The 21,708-nt window shown below is 37.1% G+C and overlaps 1 protein-coding gene across 6 annotated transcripts in view; it reads left to right on the top strand.

Annotated features, from left to right (window-relative positions):
- Positions 1-21,180, top strand: part of slc30a9 (solute carrier family 30 member 9) — a 66,810-nt gene extending 45,630 nt beyond the window's left edge. For 5 of the 6 annotated variants that reach the window (XM_072252793.1, XM_072252792.1, XM_072252795.1 and 2 more), the window contains exons 15-19: positions 7,542-7,649; positions 11,860-12,025; positions 13,253-13,382; positions 15,348-15,461; positions 15,853-21,180. In XM_072252793.1, the coding sequence (XP_072108894.1) occupies positions 7,542-7,649; positions 11,860-12,025; positions 13,253-13,382; positions 15,348-15,461; positions 15,853-15,897 (563 nt within the window). In that variant the 3' untranslated portion in view covers positions 15,898-21,180. Of the gene's footprint in view, positions 1-7,541; positions 7,650-8,657; positions 9,306-11,859; positions 12,026-13,252; positions 13,383-15,347; positions 15,462-15,852 lie in introns of those variants that run through there. The other variant, XM_072252797.1, reaches the window with a different exon arrangement.
- Positions 21,181-21,708: the final 528 nt, after the last annotated feature.

The raw sequence follows: 21,708 nt of genomic DNA, 5'->3' as shown, positions 1-21,708 counted from the left end.
TTAGTCAAGGCAATGAGTTCAAAAGTCAGGAAGTTGTTTATAAGGCACCACGTTAGCACAACAAAATTATAGCTCGAAGCATTGGAGTTTACAGTTCAATTCCAGCGCCATCTGTAAGAATCTTGAAAGCACTTCCCTGTGGGGTTTCCTTTGGATATTCCGGTATTCGGGATTCCTTCCACAGTGCAAAGACTTTTTGCTTGGTAGGTTAATTGGTCATTGTGAACTGTCTTGTGATTGGGCTAGGGATAAATGTTACTCCACTCTTCAAGAAGGGAGAGAGACAGAAGAAAGGAAACTATAGGCCAGTTAGTCTGACCCCGGCAGTTGGGAAGATGTTGCAGTTGATTATGAAGGATGAGTACTGAGGTACTTGGAGGGACATGATAAAATAGGCTGTAGTCAGCATGGTTTCCTCAAGGGAAAATTGTGCCTGACAAATCTGTTAGAATTCTTGGAAGAAGTAACAAGCAGGATAGACAAAGGAGAATCGGCTGATGTTAGGTACTTGGATTTTCAGGAGGCCTTTGACAAGGTGCCACATGTGGGGCTGCTTAACAAGCTACGAACCCATGGTATTACAGAAAAGATTCTAGCATAGATAAATCAGTGGCTAATTGGGGTCTGTTGGGAACGATTCTTTTTATGTCATATGTCAATGATGGAATTGATAGCTTTATTGCAAAGTTTGCAGATGATATGAAGATAGGTGAGAGGGAGGTAGTTTTGAGGAAGTAGAAAAGCTGCAGAAGGACTTAGATTAGGAGAACAGGCAAAGATGGCAGATGGAATAGTGTCAGGAAGAGTATGGTCATGCTCTTTGGTAGAAGAAATGAGAGGGTTGACTATTTTCTAAATGAAGAGAAAATGCAAAAAGCTGAGGTGCCAAGGGACTTGCGAGTCCTTGTGTAGGATTCCCTAAAGGTTAATTAACAGGTTGAGTCGGTGGTGAGGAAGGCAAATGCAATGTTAGTATTCATTTCAAGAGGACTAGAATATAAAAGTAAGGATGTAATGTTGAAACTTTATAAAGCTTTGGTAAGGCCTCAGAGTATTGCGAACAGGTTTGGGCCCCTTATCTTCGAACGGATGTGCTAAAACTGGCGAGGGTTCAAAGGAGGTTCATGAAAGTGATTCCAGGATTGAATGGGTTGTCATATAAGAGTGTTTGATAGTTTTGGGCCTATATTCACTGAAATTCAGAAGAATGAGGGGTTATGTCATGGAAACATTTCAAATGATGAAAAGCCTTTTTAAAGTAGATGTGGAGAGGATGTTTCAGAATCAGGTTTATTATCACCGACATGTCATGAAATTTAACTTAGCAGCAGCAGTTCAATACAATACATAATATAGAAGGGAAAAAGATAAGTAAATCAATTACAGTATATGTATATTGAATAGATTAAAAATCATGCAAAAACAAATAATATATATTTTAAAAGTGAGGTAGTGTTCAAGGGTTCAATGTCCATTTAGAAATCGGATGGCAGGGGAGAAGAAGCTGTTTCTGAATTATTGAGTGTGTGCCTTCAGGCTTCTGTACCTCCTACCTGATGGTAGCAGTGAGAAAAGGGCATGCCTTGGGTGCTGGAGTCCTTAATAATGGATGCTGCCTTTCTGAGACACCGCTCCTTGAAGATGTCCTAGGTACTTTGTAGATTAGTACCCAAGATGGAGCCGACTAAATTTATGACCCTCTGCAGCTTTTTTCGGTCCTGTGCAGTAGCTCCCCCCCCCCCCCCCCATACCAGGCAGTGATGAAGCCTGTGAGAATGCTCTCCACAGTAAACCTATAGATGTTTTTGTTGATATACCAAATCTCTTCACACTCCTAATGAAGTATAGTCGCTGTCTTGCCTTCTTTATAACTGTTTTGATATGTTGGGACCAGGTTAGATTTTTTGAACTTGAAACTGTTCACTCATTCCACTTCTGATCCCACTATGAGGATTGGTATGTGTTCCTTCGTTTTACCCTTCCTGAAGTCCACAATCAGCTCTTTCGTCCTACTAACGTTGATTTCAAGGTTGTTGCTGCGACACCACTCCACTAGTTGGTATATCTTGCTTCTGAATGCCCTCTTGTCTCTATCTGAGATTCTACCAACAATAGTTGTATCACCAACAAATTTATAGATGGTATTTGAGCTATGCCTAGCCACACAGTCATGGGTATATAAAGAGTAGAGCAGTGGGCTAAGCACTCACCCCTGAGATGCACCAGTGTTGATCGTCAGCGAGGAGGAGGTGTTATCACCAATCCGCACAGACTGTGGTCTTCCGGTTAGGAAGTTGAGGATCCAATTGCAGAGGGAGGTGCAGAGGCCCAGGTTCTGTAACTTCTCAATCAGGATTGTGGGAATGATGGTGTTAAGTGCTGAGGTGTAGTCAAACAGCATCTTGACATAGGTGTTTGTGTTGTCCAAGTGGTCTAAGGCCATGTGAAGAGCTATTAAGATTGCGTCTGCCGTTTATCTATTGTGGTGATGAGCAAACTGCAATGGTCCAGATCCTTGCTGAGGCAGGAGTTCAGTTTAGTTCAGTCTCAAAGCATTTCATCACTGTAGATGTGAGTGCTACTGGGCGATAGTCTTTAAAGCAGCTCACATTATTCTTCTTGGGCACTATTGTATGAGAGTCTAAGATCAGAGGACGCGGCCTCAGAATAGAGGGGTGCCTTATAAACAGAGATGGGGAGGAATTTCTTCAGTGGTGAATCTGTGGAATTTTTTTTGTCACAGGCAACTGTGGAGGCCAAATCTTTATGTATATTTAAGACAGAGGTTGATAGTTTCTTGATTGGTCAGGACCTGAAGGGATATGGGGAGAAGGCAGGAAACTGGGGCTGAGGAAAATTGGATCAACCATCATGAAATGGCAGAGCAGACTTGATGGGCGAATATCATATGGTCTTATGGTCCTGTAAATGGGTGGCTTGCTGAGTGGTGTGGCTTGTTGGCCCAGGACTGTTCCACACTGTAGCTCTGCACAAATTAATAAAAAGGACATTATATCAGAAACTACTCAGTTTCTCACACAGAGCTGTGATGCAAAAAACAGAGCCAGCAGGGGCTACAGATTTTAGCATAGGAATTGCACATGACTAGCTTTATAAAACTGTAGTTATGCGGCATAAGGAGTATTGCACGCAATTCTGGTAGCCCCGTTATGAGCTTTGGAGAGGGCGCAGAAATAGATTACAAGGATGCTGCCTGGATTAGTAAAGGCCATGTGCTATGATGAGAGGTTGGTCAAATTTGTTTTTTTTCCTCTGGAGTGGTGGAGGCTGAGGGGAGATCTGATAGAGGTTTATAAGATTGTGAGGTAAAGATAGATTGACAGACAATATCTGTTTTCAAGGGTTGAAATGTCTAATACCAGAGGGCATGCACTTAAGGTGAAAGGGGTTAATTCTAAGAAATTGTGAGTTTTCTTTAGAGTGGTGGGTCCATAGAATGTGCTGCCTAGGGTGATGGTAGAGGCAGAAACATTAGATTCTTTTAAGAGATGTTTAGATAGACATATAAATGTGAGGAAAATGGAAGGGTATGAACATTGCGTAGGCAGAAGAGATTAGCTTAGTTAGTCATTTGATTACTAATTTAATTGGTTCAGCACAACATTGTGGGCTGAAGGGCATGTTCCTATGTTATACTGTTCTATGTTCTTAAGAGAAAATTCTTAGTAGATTGGAAAACAATAAATGTAACATTGTATGAGAAACAAAGACTGGCATCAATTGTTGGAAAAATATTTTTAGCTTTTTTTTAAGGAAATGGAGCATTTGGAAAAGCAAAGAATCACAGTTTCTTGGTACTGGAAGCAATTGATAGGGCATACTGAATAATCACACAATTGCAAGGTTGTTGTGGCTGTGATGTTTAAGTGTTAGGCTGTTGTTTTGATGAGCTCTGCTAATTTCAATGCAGACACCCAGATGTGCAGGATGAATATTTTGCACTGTTGACTGGTAATTAGTTGCCTGAATCCAACATTAGGCGAGAATGCAGGATGTTCCAGAGGGCATTTGAGTCTTTGTGATGTTCAGATACTAAAGGAAGTGGCCTGTCAGTACACAAGAGATTTTGCAGATTCTGGAAACCTTGAGCAACACACCTAAGGTATTTACCTATTAGTTATATAACTTCATGTGATACGTAAGTGATTCTCTCGGTCAGAGAATGAAGTAGTTATCAGATTATAAAGTGGCCTCCATGTAAAGCAGTGAGTTGAAAGCACTGAAATTATTAAAAATTTGAAAACCGTGATGAAGTAGGAAGTCGAGGTTGTTCTCTACACTGTGCTAAAATGACTTGAATAGTTTATTTATCTTGTCAGTAATTTTGTGATGATATCACCTTGATAGTTCTTTTTAAGAGGTTAAAATATTGTGTCGGGATTAGATGGGCCTCCGTAATGAATAAGTGTTCAAGACAGGAAAATATACAAGCAGGGATCTGATGGATATGAACTACATTCAGGCAGACGGGATTAGTTTAAAATGCATTGTGGTCAGTACATAAATATGTGTTGAATGGCTGGATCTCGTGCCGTACTGTTCTCTATAATAATTGTGTCTGAATAGTTTTACAAGATAGATAATTGCTTGGAAAAGGAGTGCCACTTGGATACATATTGTCAGATTTTACAGCAATTGCTTGAGCACAACTGATTTATTAATGTGCTTAACCATGTTCTGTATTTTAATGTTTAGGGATTGTTACTTGTAATCTTTGAAGGTGAATCTCATTATCCCCAAATCTAGAATACTGTTGGGTCCAGTTATTTTTACTAATCTGGATCAAATAATTATATATGCAGAATGCTTGCCATGCTTCAATTATAATTTAAAAGAAATAATTGGAGTAACTACAGAGGGAGGAAGCAAAGCACAATAGTGCCTTTGTTATTTTGATGCAAGCTTATTGAAGTCATATTATCTGTTTTAATTCTGTTATTAATGGCCAAAACCCATTGTTCAGGTGATGCAAAATATTTGTTGTATAACATTGAGTGCTTTCCTTTTTCATAAATATTTGAGCTTATGAATGATTGAATACAGTGCACTATATTGCTGTTTAGTCTAGGTGCTGAGAGAAGAAAGAACCAGTTTCAATAAATTCACTTGAATTCCACTGCATTCATTATATATATATATATATATATGTGTGTGTGTGTGTATGTATGTATATGTGTGTGTATATATATAATATGTGTGTGTGTGTGTGTGTATGTATATATATATATATATATATATATATATATATAGCTAGCAATGGACATTTGGAAATATTTCCCATGATTTGGTAATTTTGGTGATGTATTTGAAAGTACAGATATTCAGGGAAACTTTGTATAAATTTGAAATGTGTTATTACAGAATCCTCTAATTCTACCCAAGAAGCCAAGCAGAGTCTCAGTTTAACTTCTACATCCAAAAAAGACGCCTCTGACAACATAAAGCACCCTTACTTCTTTAAATTACAAATGTTCAATTCATGAATTATTGTTATAATGTCATTTTTTTTGGGTACACGGCTTTAATTTTTGAATTTTTATTCATTTTCTGTAGTTAGCAACTTCAGAAATACGTTATTTCAAAATTAGTAATATCCCTGATAACATACCTAGTCAGGTGCTGAGGGACTGTGTAGCCATAATTAAGAGGTTCTAGTAGACATCTTCAACAACCCTCTGGAACAGCCCACTGTCCCCACAGGCTTCAAGGTGGTCTCCAGCATCCCAATGCCCAAGATGGCAACAGTAACCTGACACAATGACTAATGCCCTATGACATGACTTCAGCAATAATAAAGTGCTTTGAGTGGCTGGTTATGGATCACATTAAATCCCGTCTTCATACTGCATTGGCCCCTTTCCAGTTTGCTTATTGTTCAAATCACTCCACTGATGATGCTATAGCTTCTGCATTCCATTCCGTCCTTTCCCACCTGGAAAGTGGTGTTTCGTATGCCAGGAAGCTGTTTATCGATATCAGCTTGGCATTTAATTCGATCATCCACAGAAGCTAGTGGATAAATTGTCCTTGTTGGGTCTCAACACCTCTTTAACTGGATCTTGGAATCCTTGACAGAAAAGCCACAGTTGGTCTGTGTTGGCAGCAATATCTCTTGCTCAATCGCACTGAGCATGGGCGTCTCCCAGGGCCGCATGCTACTGACACAAGACAGTACTGCTAGATCCGGTTCATACTGAATCAAGTTTGCTCATGCCACAGCAATAGTTGGCCTCATCACCAGTGAAGTTGAGATGGCATATAGAGAGGAGGTAGGGTGGCTGGTAGAATGGTGCGAGCAAAACAACTTGAGTCTCAACGTTGTCAACACCAGAGAGATGATTGTGAACTTTAAGAAGGTGCAGGCTGACCATTCCTCATTGCATATAAATGGCTCCTCTGTGGAGAGAGTTAAGAGCACTAAATTTCTGGGAATGCAGATAACGGACGATCTCACCTGGTCCCTCAACACCACCTCTTTGGTCAAGAAAGCACAGCAATGTCTCTGCTTCCTGAGGGGATTGAGGTGAGTGAGACACCCACCCCATTCTAACCAATTTTTACAGATGCACTATCGAGATTGTCCTGACTAGCTGTTTCACTGTTTGGTACAGGAATTGCAAGGCATCTGATTGCAAATCCCTACAAAGGATTGTGCAGACTGCTGAGAGGATCATTGGGATCTCTCTTGTAACCCAACATATTTATTTAGCACTCTGCATATGCACAGCTCTTAGCATTGGCAGTGATCCTTCCCATCTGTCCAGCTATCTCTTTGACCCCCTACCATCAGGCAGGAGGTACCATAGCACTAAGGGAGGACTGTTAGGATGGGAAACAGCTTCTTCACCCAAGCCATGAAACTACTGAACTCCCTGGCACCACCCAGGTCTTATCACATATAAACTCACCAGTCGTGTTATATTGTTTACTTTTTCACTTGTGTCATAAATGCACCTTATCATTTGTTAATTTCTTCATGATAACATTTTGTGTGTGTGAGTTATATGAACTGTGTGCACCTTGGTCCAGCAGAACATCATTTCATTTGGCAGTATACATGTGTACAGTTGAACAACAGTACGTTGAATTTAGACTTGAACTTGAAGTCAAGTATAATAACGTTTACATCAGCCTTTTCATAAAGCAAGATTTTGTAAATGGAAACGTTTCCAGGAAATTGTAAATCTCATAAATTGCGGGAGACCTGAAGTGTTCTGAAATGTCAGCCTACATTACAAATCCTGTGGAAGACATTTGAACTCTGTGCTTCTGATACAGATGCAAATATTTTGTAACTAAATTATACCTAATACACTTGCGTAGTTTTTTTATGATGCAGTCTCTAATGTATACATACGTGGCAGCTGTTGTTCATGTTTCTCCAGCTATTCATCAGTGTACTCTTTAAAACTCTACCATGTAGTAGTTGGATTGTGAAGATTCATTATGTATTAAGTAATAAATTCTTCAGTGACATGGTCATTGTGCCTCTATTAAAGTAGAATATGTTTGTTTCCTAGTGGTACATAGTCATGATCCAACCACCAATGTTGTACTGATGGAAGATGCAGCTGCTGTGCTGGGAGTGTTGTTAGCAGCCGGCTGCATGGGGCTAACTTCCCTTACAGGTAAGACATGTTGAAATATTCACTGATTTATTAATTTAATTTCCTGCTTAGGAATGCACATGGTTTAATTTGTGTGTACAAAGTAAAATTGTAAAGAAGATGCTTTAAATGGCCTTGAAATTATGGAATTAGTGGTATTAATTTGCATTCAAACAGCTATGTTTTGGGTGTTGATTATCGCATTTTCAATGACCAAGTGGGCTGGAATTTGCTGATAAATGCCCGCGGTTTCTGTGTTGAAGCCACTTGGTATTTTGCTGGTGTTTTTCTAAATGCTCTGTGTCTTTGACTCCACATGTAATACAAGGCTGAGCATGAAATTGCTGCAGTGACCTAGCAATTAGGCTGGAGAATTTGACTACTGAACCTATGCCAGGTTCAATCTGGCAAAAGAACAAAGGATTGATTCATTTCAATAAGAAGAGGAAAAGAATAACTGTGAACATATTTGAGTTAATTAACTCTAGCTAACTGGCTTGGATTTTAATTTTTTAAAAAAATCTGAATTTCAGTGAAACAATTGAAAATCAAAGGCATTCAGAAACTGTAAGATCTTGATCTTGGAGAACTTGATGCCCATGGTCATGGCTAAGCCAATAGCCAGAATTATTTTTTTATATATAGCTGTTTAGTAAATGGGGCATCACCAAATCCATCCCCATGATAATGTTATATCACGTGGAGCTTTTATTTAGGCACTATTGGCTGCTTGACATGAGTGGATTTACAAAAGATAAGTGTGTACTTATTAATTAGATCACTAGCAAAACTAGCAACTTGCCCAAAACTGTAGAATGCTCTCAGTTTATTTTTCTTTACAGAAGGATATTAACTCAGTAATAGGAGAAAAGACCATTTTCTCATTGAGCCTTTCTTTTGGAGCTGTCTGTTCTTAACATCTCTGCTTTCCTTTTTGTCCAGTTCATTATTCCGGTAAGATGGCAGCGTGCTCTAGACGAGCGGCCACTCTGGGTCCAATCCAATCTTTGTCCTTTGTCTTTTTTACAGTTGTAATTCACTGCTGGATACTGAGAACATCAAGTACCACAAGAATCTCCCATCGTCGAGTTGTTTAATAGCAATGGAGCAGGACTTGATGTGTACCATTGTTGTGTTGTTGCCTAGACTTTTTGCTGTGATTGTTTTGAATATTTTTTATTGTGGTTGCAAGATCCTGGTGGATATTGCTAACGTAGAATACTGCAAGTTCACTTCACTGATTCATTGAAAAGACCAACTGCGGGGGAACTGTGTTGCCTTGGTTGTGGCGAGGACTAGGTTCTTGCCGTGGGGTCACCTGTGGCAGTCACCCATGGGAGGAGACATCAGAGGCAGTGTGGAAGAGAGCAGAGTCCTTTGTGGGCATGCAAGAATTCGTTCTAGGTTAAAGCTGGCACTTCCCTTTGGGGCTGCCCTTGGTGTTCGCTGGGTGGAGGAACAAGTTGGAGCAAGACAACTTGCATCTGTCTAGTCATGTCACTCAAGGGCTTGGGCTATATATACCTTTTTCCTTTGTGACTGTTTTTCTGTAATTAACCATATATGCTACTTGTGCTATGTTCTATGTGCTGTGTGCTGTTAGTAACATGTTTTGCGCCTCATCTCCAGAGGAACACCGTTTCATTTGGCTATATTCATAGATGGTTGAATGATAATTAAACTTGAATTTGAAATTGAACTTGTTATTGATTTTTCTTTTCTATCATCCTTACAAGTAGCATATTCCATATTGCTGCCCTCTAATCAGAGTTGCTTCATCTTTGTATTTTCCTGGATTTAAATAAATTGTTCACAGATTATTTGTAAAACAGAATATAATCTTTTCAACTGCTGGAAAATTTTAAAGTTATATTACGAAAATTCCTTTCAAGTTTTTGGATTGGCAGTCAACATATAACTTTAATTTGTCTCGCTCCAAAATATTAATAACTTCTCTTTAATGAGATCTAAACTGGACACAGTACTTCAGCTGTGGTTCAATCATTGTCCAAGATGTGTTCTGTTAAAAGTATTACACATTTTTTTTTATCAGAGTGCCACTGATTTGGCCTCTAGAGGAGCAGATCATCTTGTATGGAAGTCATTGTACATAAGCTGTTTTTTATTACCTTTCCTGCGCGGGTTAATTTGGTTTTTGTTTTGAAGTACAGGGTGAAAAGGTATCCATCTCCATTCCCTTTTTCTTTACCCTTGAAACAGCAATATCTGTGAATCTTAAGTTTTGTTAACATTTAGTATTGCCTATTGTTAAGATACTGTTGCGCCACAAGTTTACTCTTGTTTACATGGTGTAATTGTGGATTGTTGTGTATGTGTTACTTCTGTTAACACCGATTGTGAGAATAATTGATAGCATATTCAGGCATGTGGCGACTCTGCATTGAATTTAATATCTATTTTACTTAACTTTCTGCAATTTCTCAAGTAAGATCATGTTAAAAACCCTGAAGGAAGCTTCCATCTTGGGTGGTTTATCAGAAGGTGTTTAACTCACTGCATAGCTTTGTATATCCACACTGCGAATGCAGTAGAGCCAGACTTAAAATTAATAAAGTCAGAAAGTGCTGGAAATACTTAAGCAGTTGGCTGCATGTGTGGGAAGCGAAATATAATCGGCCCTCCGTATTCGCGGATTCAACCAACCACGGATCGAAAATACTGTACAAGTATCCCCTGCTATCCGAAAGTAGAGTGTTGCTATGAAAACTTTCGTAAGCCGAACCCAAAAAAAACCTACTAAATCATACCAAATAACACACAAAATCTAAAATAACACTAATATATAATAAAAGCAGGAATGATATGCTACTAGCAGAACCAATAGTAACATCGGCGGCTTTCAAGATTCTTACTCTCTGCGTGTAAATAGTACAAATGATGGACACAGTTAAGTTCAACGCACGTACAATGTCTTTACTTGGTTTGCTGCGATCAAAACGCTTAATTACGTCCAGTTTTGCACTAAGTGTAACACCCTTACAAGCTCTCTTAGGCTTTTCTGATATCTTAGGACACATGTTGCTAACAGATGCACTAAATAAATCGAGATAAAGCACTCTTGCTGCTCGGGGTGCATGCTGCCTATATAACGGCTCGCTGCAAAACAAATGCTGAATGCTATTTTCGCTTTTCGTATCACCCTTACGAGCTCCCTTAGGCTCTTATATAAGGGACTTGAGCATCCGCGAATTTTGGTATCCGCAGGGGGTCCCAGAACCAATCCCCCGCGGATACGGAGGGCCAGCTGTAGTTGACATTTCAGTTCAGGGATCTTTGAGAGTGAGTGAACTTTGAGCAGGTGTTTTTTTGAATGTTCCATTCATCAAGCTATCTTCTTTAGTTATCCTAAGCATACATCACATCTCCTGCCCCAGGAAAGAAATGTCTCAGCATTCTGTATAGAGAGAAAAAAATAAAAACAATGTGTTGACGTGGCATTAGCATAAGGATACTTCCTAAAGTGCATTGACAAGCAGCATTTCTGATCTGCCTCTACAAGGAGATGCTAGCTTGCTTGAGCACAAGCTTGCTGGGAGTTCGGTGTTAAGAAGCATTTCAAATATGGAGCAGAAGAGCAAAACTCAAGACTTTGGGGCGTTAGCAACTGATAGTCAATTTAACTCAATTAAGTTAGAAATCCAAGAGACTAAATTTAGTGAATATTTAAAACAAAATGTAACATTGCTTTTAATTTTTCATTGAAGTTCATTTGGTAGTTTTCAGTAGGATGCATTGTCATTTCCGTCTGTCATTTAATCGTTCTATTTGAACTTTTTTTCTTTTTGCTCTTTGGTTTCTCCCCCACCCCTCCCTTTGCCTACATAGCTACTGATGCAATAGATTTTAAGCATTGTTTCCGGTTCTAATGAAAAGTCATGAACCTGAAACTTATCCGGTTTCTGTCTCCATGTATGTTTTTTGCTTATTTCCTCATCTCTTTTGTTTTGGTATCTTTCATGTTAGAACTTCTCATCTAATAATTTGTATGCATTTTTTCCTATGTGATCATACAAAACTGCATAAATCTATTTTACAAAGTAGAGTCCATTCCAACAGTCACAGAAAATGCAAAATACTCATCTACGGTATGAATGTTGCTTCTATGGTCATGCAGATACATAGTTTAGGTGTGATTTTTAATTTATGTATTTTGGTATCTGATTCAATTGGGCAGTTTAAACAGTTACTGATATTCTGTATCTTGATTTAGGTAATCCTTATTATGACAGCATTGGCTCTCTTGGTGTTGGAGCACTTCTGGGTACCATTTCTTCATTCTTGATCTACACAAATACTGAGGCTCTGATTGGGAGGTCTATCCAGCCAGAAAATGTACAAAGACTTACTGAACTTTTAGAGAATGACCCTTCAGTAAGGTAATTCAATAGATAATAATTGCAACTAGGAGACTTACAGTGCTGCTAAATATTATTTCAGGTGAAGGATCTAGCAAATTGTAGACTGTATAAGAGTGTTTTCTTGAATAGAAAGGATTGATTGGGTACCTAATAGACTGCTGTGTTTCCTGCCTTATGATGGATATGAAAACTGCAAAGGTCTATTACAGGCAATTCATCCTTCTTTGATAATATCTACATAATAACACCTTTAATATATTAAGCTTTCTGAATCATTATAGAGCATAATAAGGACTGGCACAAGACTAGCATAAATTTTCCCTGGATCTAATCACAGCCCTGGGATTGAATAGAAAATTTGCAGTCGCATGTGATACTCGTTTTGCACCTATGCACAATCGTGGTAGTTCAACTCAACCCCCTGTAGAGTTTACTTTTCGCCCTGTGATTGCCTGGATTTCTCCTGGCTGCTCCAACGTTAGGTGATGCATTTAATTAGCTGTTGTAAATTACACTAGGATTGTAGGCGAATCAGTGAATTTGAATGGCATGTGAGAGAAAATAGGTTGCAGGGAAGTAAATGATGGGATTGGATTGGTGGGATTCCTCTGATAGCCAACATCGAATCAGTTGGCATTATTCCATGTTTTAAGAAAATTTAACATGAAGCATTGGTAAGGTAGCTTCATTAGTTATCTGTGTAGAGCTCTAGCAATGATGGAGATGGAAAGGGCAGCCCACAACATCAACTTTCCGAATAAAATAATTTTTTGCAAAAAAAAGAACATTGTGGCTGTTTAAGACGTAAAAACAGCTACTTTGACTAACAATGGTCTTCCCTCATTACGGTGAGTGTTAGGGTATATGTATTTAAGGGAGTAAACTGTATATTCATAGAACTTGTATACTGCTTAAAAGAGATGGGAAAATGTTAAGGAGCAAAAGACAAAGCTGGAAGTTGGAGTCAGGTGAAATATGACTGTAGTAAAATATTTCTGAATTAATATTGAATTAATAAGCTCTTTGGTGTCGCATTAGAGTTTTATAATATCTCCTAATCAAGCTGAATAACTTGAGCAACTGAAATTCTGAAGACAAGTCTACCCTAGCAGTCAGTGATATAAACCCTTGCATAAACAGTTGAGGTGTTAGATTATGCTTAATTTCTGTTTATATTTCATTTAATACTTAAAATGCATTTGATTCTGTAAATATTTTGTACTAATGCTGATTCTAATTTTTCAGGGCTGTCCACGATGTAAAAGCCACAGACATGGGCATGAATACAGTTCGATTTAAAGCAGAAGTTGATTTTGATGGAAGGATAGTGACAAGATCTTATCTGGAGAAGCAAGACATTGATGCAATCTTAAATGTATGTAAAATTTAAGCATTGGCACTGTGGAGGAGCCATTCTGCTATCCTTTTTAAATTGCAATATCTAGTAAGAGTTCAGAAATTAAAGACCATGATAGGTAATGTACCATAAGTGTGGTTGTAAATTAATCTCTTTTTGCACAGTTCAAAATAAATTGTGTGTAATTGTTTCATCCTTTTATGTTTTTGCTGGGTTGAATTATTGTCATCTTGAATAAATAAAAATGTCATTAGGACAAGGGGCCAATGTTTTTTTTAAAGAAGGTAGTGTGCTGTAGTAATATAGTGTGTGAGTGACTATGGGATTTTTCTGGACTGATAGAGAATATTCCTCAACAACATTGTTCTGTTCTTTATGATTCTGTACATTTAACAGTGGGTGAATCAAAACTGCAATGTTTTTAATATCCATTTGGATGGTACACAATGTAAGTACACAATTCAGTGAAAATGAGTAATATCCCGCTGAAGCAAATAACCAGTGTTTCACTTGAAAATTACACAATATGTTTGGTTGATGTATTACAGAACTGCACTCAAACTTAGTGCAAAATATTGCAGATTACCTGAATTCAAAATACTGAGAATCAGGAAACACTTGTTAACAGATTCTTTTTCAATAAATACACAATTTTGCCCTAATTTCTTAAATTATTGGCAAAATCTGATGAAACTTCTGTAAACACACACAAAAAATGCTGGTGAACGCAGCAGGTCAGGCAGCATCTATAGGAAGAGGTACAGTTGACGTTTCGGGCCAAGACCCTTCGTCAGGACTAACTGAAAGGAGAGATAGTAGGAGATTTGAGAGGGGGAGGGGAAGATCTGAAATGATAGGAGAAGACAGGAGGGGAGGTGTGGATCTAAGAACTGGAGAAGGGAAAGGATCATGGGACAGGAAGCCTGGGGAGAAAGAGAAGGGAGGAGAGGAGCCCGGAGGGTGGAGAGCAGGCAAGGAGGTATAGTGAGAGGGACAGAGGGAGAAAAACAGGAAAAAAGGGGGGGGGGAATTAAAAATATAAAAAATAAATAAATAAGGGATGGGGTGTGAAGGGGAGGAGGGGCATTAATGGAAGTTAGAGAAGTCAATATTCATGCTATCGGGTTGGAGGCTACTCAGACGGAATATAAGCTGTTGTTCCTCCAACCTGAGTGTGGCTTCACCTTGGCAGTAGAGGAGGCCATGGATAGACATATCAGAATGGGAATGGGACGTGGAATTAAAATGTGTGGCCACTGGGAGATCTTGCTTTCTCTGGCGGACAGAGCATAGGTGTTCAGCGAAATGGTCTCCCAGCCTGCGTTGGGTCTTGCCAGTATATAGAAGGCCGCACCGGATGCAGTATATCACCCCAGCCGACCCACAGGTGAAGTGTTGCCTCAGCTGGAAGGACTGTCTGGGGCCCTGAATGGTGGTGAGGGAGGAAGTGAAAGGGCATGTGTAGCACTTGTTCTGCTTACAAGGAAACGTGCTGGGAGGGAGATCGGTGGGAAGAGATGGGGGGGATGAATGGACAAGGGAGTTGCATAGGGAGTGATCCCTGTGGAAAGCAGAAAGGGGGGGAAGGATATGATGTGGCTGTCTGTTATTGGGTCCTGTGTATTGGGAGGAACTCAATTTTTAAAATGTACTAAATTTCATAACATGTTTAGAGTTTCCATGTGTAAAATCTAACTTTCAGATGACAATAAGATTTTTTGTGTTGTAGTTCCAGTAACAATTACTGTTGTGAATCCCTTTGGGAGTTTAACCCCTTGAAAGGCACTTGTTAGGTGCTGCCATTTGTTTCTTTATTGCCAGTGGTGTTGAGGGAAGAACTGTCTAATACTACAAATGGGATTTTCATACTTGGGAATTTAGTTATGGCAGACTTTTGTTATTTACAGCACTGAAGATATTTAGTAGAATAGTTTATTGCCACTGGAATTGCTTTGAAACTCTTGCCCATTTTTTATTCTATAGGAAATTCAGCAGGTAAAATCTCCTGAAGACTTAGAAACATTTATGCTGAAACATGGAGAGAATATTATTGATACACTGGGAGCTGAGGTTGACCGATTAGAAAAGGCACTTAAGGTAGATACTACTTTTCCTTTCTGCCATCTATCTTGTGTAAGTACATTTTAAAATCTTAACAACCATGAGATGTCATAGAATTTTTGAGCTTTGCTTCTCAGCTCCAGTTTTTCAGGCAAATCTGGGACAAGGAAAGTGACTACATTAACAAAGTAATAATACTTAAAGTTGAATATTCCAATGGGCTGGAATTAACATTCATAATATTTCCTTATTTTAAAATAATAAGTTTTATCTACGAACATATGAAATAATATGTATTTCAAATGTTTTATTTCCTATCTTTTCACAAATACACCTGTGGGTGTTGGCTTAATTTTTGTCATTGCATAACAATTGTTTTGCTTTAAAGAAAGCTAAATATATCATTGTAAATACATTTTCTTTACAGCAAAAACATCCAGATGTGCGCCATGTGGATTTGGAGATCTTGTAAAAATGCCAGGAACATCTGATGAAGATCATTGCAACTACAAGGAGGGGAAAAAAGTGCATTAATCCTTTTGTCGTCATTATAAGCTGCTTTTCAATGTTTTTAAGACATTTCACAGTATAATTTATGTAAGATTGACAGACAAAGTTGCAGTGGTATGAAGGGATCTAGTGTGTTACATAGTTGAGGAATTAGTTATAATATTGTTCATTAGCTGTACCACAATTTTGAATCTCCTCTTGACTGTTCATCAGAATGTTGTCAAAGTGAATATGCGAACGTGTCAGGAAGGCAGGAAAGAGGTTGAAATAGGTAGCTTTTGCCACCTGTTCACAGATTGGATAGATTGACCAACCTGAATAGAGTTTCCCTGCTTTACTAATCTAAATTCTGTTTCAGCTTGTTCAGTTTTGACATAATGCTAGCCCTATAAATGACAACTAACTTCAAATAAACCCTTTTTTAAACTCTTGGTCCATTGAGTTTACTAGTACAATCAGTTCAAACTAAAATTGTATGGAGGTTGTATATCTTATACACATTGTCTTAATTTTCTTTTGAAATTCAGAGAAACACTTTAGAAGGTGAGGAAAGTAATTTGTATTTAGATTGAAGTTTGAAGTTTCGTGTTCATATTATTAGGGGAGTATTTTTTGTGTGTGAATTTATCAAGTAGTACGTCATCTCATTATCTATATACACAGAAACCAAGAAATTGACTTTTACTTTTATGAAATACGTAACAAACCAAAGTGTATATTGTGTAGCAGTAATCTGGGAAACTGAACAACACTGCTTAAGACAGAGAGCTGAATTTGTCCTTGTTGTACATGGAGTTTTCACATTGATCCACCAAAATAAGTGTTTGTTTACTAATGACAATCAGAACATGAAAAGCAGTGGACTTGGTTTTCAACTTAAAACTTACAACTTTGTTTACATTGCAAAATGAACTGAAATTAGGTAGAAAATTAGCTGTTGAATTTAGTGATATAAACCACGTAAGTATATTTATGAAATTTAACGGTAAGTAGAATATACTGGAGTTATATCTTTCATGACAGCATGTGAGTTTGAGTTGTTAGGGCTAAAGCTGCTGAGAAAACCTTGAGATATGTAGTTCCTCTTTTAAGGGTGCTAGATGATGCAATGATTAACCTAATCCATTTGATTCTGACACTTGGTGGAAGTAAAGGAAGTTTCAATATTCCCTCTCTGTGCTGTTTATAAGGGACTCAATGAAAAATCAATAGTTCAAAATGCCTGTAACTAAAACTATTGAAATTTGGCTCAAACTGAGATGACAGAATTCAGCCTTACAGAATTAACAAATCACTTTTTTTTTACTTGTTTGTTTTGTTTATTTTTCTCTTTTTTTTGAGGGATGGGCAGATCATGCAGCTTCATGATACAAATCATTTCTAGGAATGCAACATCCGCCCTACCCCCATCCCCTCACAAAATCCAGTAATGCAAGTTATCTGTAATTTCAGGATATTTGGAATAGAAAATTAAAATAAACATACCTTTTTGAATTGGAAGACAAATTTTGAGAATGGAATCAGGGTAACCTAATCTAGATATAATTGCTATGCCAAAATGTTGAATTTTTCAATAATGGTATTGTGGATTCTGACTGCTTAATGATATTTTCAGTTACTGTGCATCATCAATTTTTACATGTACAAAATAATTACCTCTAAATTTTTAATTTTTTCATAGATAAGTTTCTTCTAGTATTTGGTTAGCTTTTATTGTGAAAAAGCCTGAATGATATAAAAGAATGCATTAATGATTTGCATGTTAAAACTGGCCAAAATAGTTCATCTGCAGACAACATAAATGCTAATTATTTTGAACATGTTATGCTGCTCATCCAATAGAAATATTTATGACAGTTTCTTTCCTGTTTTGTTAATACTGTGATTTTAAAAATAGAAAATTCTGAAAGTTCAGCAGGTCAAGCAGCAGAGACAGTGGGTAGGAATGAATAGTACAAAAGAAATGTCTCTGATTGTTTGTCCCCATAGCAACCCTTCTGTTACCCTATCAAAGATACAATTTTTGCTTACTTAATGAAGGAATCCACCAGGTCTTGTAAAAGCCTGTTACCACTTGATGGAAATGTTAACACTAGCTTTAGTGGGCTATCAATAACCTGGTGTGCAAATGAAGTATTAATAAATATAGGTTATTATTTGTATTAAGAATGAAGCAATCTAAATTATGCCCATACCTTAACAACTTGTTGATAAACATTTTAAACGTTCAATATTAAAGGAATACAGTGGATTCTGGTTAATTGGGACACATTTGGACCAGTACATTTTGGCCCAATTAAGTGGCTGCCCCAAATAGCAGAAATTTCATGGAAATAGTTAAATGGGTATAAAAAATACAAACTACCATTTAACTGAGTAACAAATTGTGTATTTAAATGAAATACAGAACAAATTAGAACATTACATATGTCACTGCAGTGCTATAAAACTGTGTATTGGTTCCTAATAGTCATTGACGGAGGAATTCATCCTCTGAATGCTGCCGTGTTCTTTTGATAGACTGTAAATGAACAAAATCAGTACTGGTACCTAGTGACAGTTGTTTTCGACGATTATATCTTCAAAATCTTCTTTTTCATTGTAACATTCAAAATGATTGCTGATACCTCCACGTTCTTTGTAGTTTCTAACTAGTCGAAGTAGTGAAATTGTTTCTGGCATCTCTAAACCTAAGTGCTTGAAACCACGGTGAGCAAAACAGTTCCAAGTGATCTTGCTGCTTATTTCTTGCTAACTATTAGTGACAAAAATTACTGCTTTTGAATACAAACACAATTGATGCTTTTTAAAATCTGTTCACTCTAAGCACAGTACAGTGTCTTAACAGGCATGCTAGTGCACGAGACTGACTCTTAATTAGTAACTGTTTTGCAACAGTCTCCTGTGCCAATTAGATGGTATAGTGTCCCAAATGAACAAAGGGAATCCTGGCGATTTTCTCGGTTAATGTTTATTCTTTAAGACTTGTCCCAAATAAGAGTCTGCCATGAATAACCATTGGGCTAATTAACCAGATCACTATAGTTAGTATCAGCATCAAAGTGATGAGAGGAATGTATTCATGGCTTTTAAATTTATCTTAAAACAAAATACAGATTCATTGAAGTAGACCTGTGAGCTATTTACTTTCAATTTCTGATTGAATTCAGTTCCCTTATACATGAATGAAGTTTGACTCATTTTAAAGCAAGTAGTGCTTTGAAAATGTTGAAGTGGAGCAATCCGAATATTATTACACAAACACACTGCTATAAGTTGTACTGATTTCCAAACTTGCGCACTCCCACTTTTGCCCTTTCCTGAAAAATTATCCAGAAAGTTGGCTTATACATTTTGTTATGGCACTCATTTATCTCATCTTAAATTAAATCAGTTGACTTTTTTTTGGAGTGTTACGATCTTTTAAAGCAGTTAGTACATATTTCTATCTGGAACAACAATGCACATCCTCTCTTTCCTCTCTTGCTCCTCCCTTTGAAATATATGCAGAATTTTCATTGACAGATATACTGTACCTTAAAAAAAACATTTTGTATGGAAATTTATAGTGAATAATTTATCTTACACTTTTTTTTATACTCTTGTTCTTTGCTTCAAAATTGTTTTCAGTATACATTCCTTGATTTGTTTCTTTTAGGATTCAAAGGTGTTCAGTAAAAGTTTTATGATAAATTAAAATCCGCTATTGAAGAAACTGAAAATATTGGAGAGTACCTGGTTGATTTTGGATTTTCTTGTAATTTTTGCTGAAAGTCTTGCATAGGTCATTTAAAGTGTCAGATGTACAAGTTGCCCTTGGTGATTTTCAGATTTAAGAAAGTGTAGGACTATTCTAAGGTTGATCTACTTTTCAGTAGTGTTGCCCTAACCTCCATGAATAAGCTGCTGGGGTAGTGAACCCATGGGCATGCACAAAAATTTTGTTGGCATGTAATGTCACACCTCAATTCTCTAAACTGCATCCATAATAAACATATAATTATTTTTGCCAAATTATCTTTCTTGCCAAATGATGCAGCAAATGATTTTTACAACCTGAGAGCAGTAATATGTTTTCACAGAAGAGGTCTCATGCTAGTTTGGCGCCAGTTGGATGGTGCAAGAACATGAGAAGTTGAGTGATACATTTTGAAATACTTGCAGACCTAGTGTATGCATCGTATTTGGATAGTAAACAGTTGCAATAACAATACTATTTGGAAATTATTTTTCAAATTTTCAAAAGATTTGTGCAGGTTTTCTAAAATGCTTCATTTATTTCAATATATCTCTTATAATTTTATTAATAGCAAAACAATAAATACATGTAAATAAGCAACTGGATTCATCCTTTTTCCTTAATTCCATAATTATCGCATTTATTCATTAATCAATGGTAATCTCTGCTCAAAATTACCATTGCATGCAAGAGGATTTTTTAGAAGATTATTGTCAATTTGTACACATGCTCTCAGAAAGGTTCGTCGCCCCTAAGTAAGAGGATGTCACTGCAATTCATTTCAAAGCTTGCTGGTCTTTTTATCACCATAAGTTTGCTGTAAATGCAAAACTAAAAATCTTTTTGAACAGATGCTAAAGCTACCATGTAAATGCAGTGCTAACATTATTTAACTTTGAAAGAATATGAAAACAGTCTCTGATTATTGATCAGTTCAAACATTTACTTATCTGGAAAAAAGGGTGTTTTTACCTTCAATGTCCAACAATTTTGGGTTTGAAGCTTAAAATAAATTATCATCATCAGTGGTTACTGGATTCATGAATTTTAATTATTTACAATTTTTTTTTCTATACGCAACTACTTGCATATGACAGACACTTTCAATATTAGTTTTTGTTTTTGGACACTTTATGGCACATGTATCAATTTTATTTGGTATGGCAGGAGGTTTTGAATATAATGTAATATAGAGCAAAATAACTGTTTTAAATATTAAATTTAAACCATATTGAAAACTAAGTTATGACTGAATAGATATTGGAAATGTCAATAGCAGGGAAATTTCTTGGAGCTGCTTCTGTTCTGCGGTGGTTACGTTTGGGTGGCAACCTGCCAAGTACTGGCAGAGCAGGTGCACTCTTGGGCATTTCCTGACTGGTGTACTTATTTACTCATAAAGAATGAATCTTTTATGAAGTGTTCTTCAATAGCTGGGTTAATATTGTTAGAATAGAGAATAATATATTTAATTGTATATGCAATCTAAAGTTATTAAAGATTTAATTCTGAGCTTGAGTATTTTATTTTAAATTAAGCTTTTTGCTTTTGCCTAATAGAATTTCTGTTAAGTGTAATCCCTTCTATTCTGCTGCTGAACAGAAAATTTTAGATTTCATTGACTTGGGGCAAATTCTTGATCAGAGGTAAAGTTTCATCCACAATTAAACTAGAATCAATATACAAACATTATTTTGGGCTTTATGATTCTATTGTCCTGGGGGGGTGAAATTGCTTACACTTAAAAGATTAAGTGATTCTGCATTTAAATAGAATACAAAGAAAAAATGAATTATAGCAATATCTGAATATAGATTGTATAAAAATGTAAAATTGGGAATGGGTAACAGAATGAATAGCAATAATCTGGACCACCAATTACGTTGCAGTGGACCAGTGTATTTTAACATGAATTGATGGAGAAAAGAAACATTTGCACTTGTAAAGCACCTTTCACGGCCCAGATTATTCTGAAGCGTGCTTCACTGCTTTTGTAATTATTGTGATTTGGTAGCCAACTCCTGCATGATGCAT

The sequence above is a fragment of the Mobula birostris genome, chromosome 3, assembly GCF_030028105.1.
Source record: "Mobula birostris isolate sMobBir1 chromosome 3, sMobBir1.hap1, whole genome shotgun sequence".
In the NCBI taxonomy this organism is placed as follows: domain Eukaryota; kingdom Metazoa; phylum Chordata; class Chondrichthyes; order Myliobatiformes; family Myliobatidae; genus Mobula; species Mobula birostris.
Note: the sequence above shows the minus strand (reverse complement) of the source record. Positions and strands in the feature narration are given on the sequence as shown.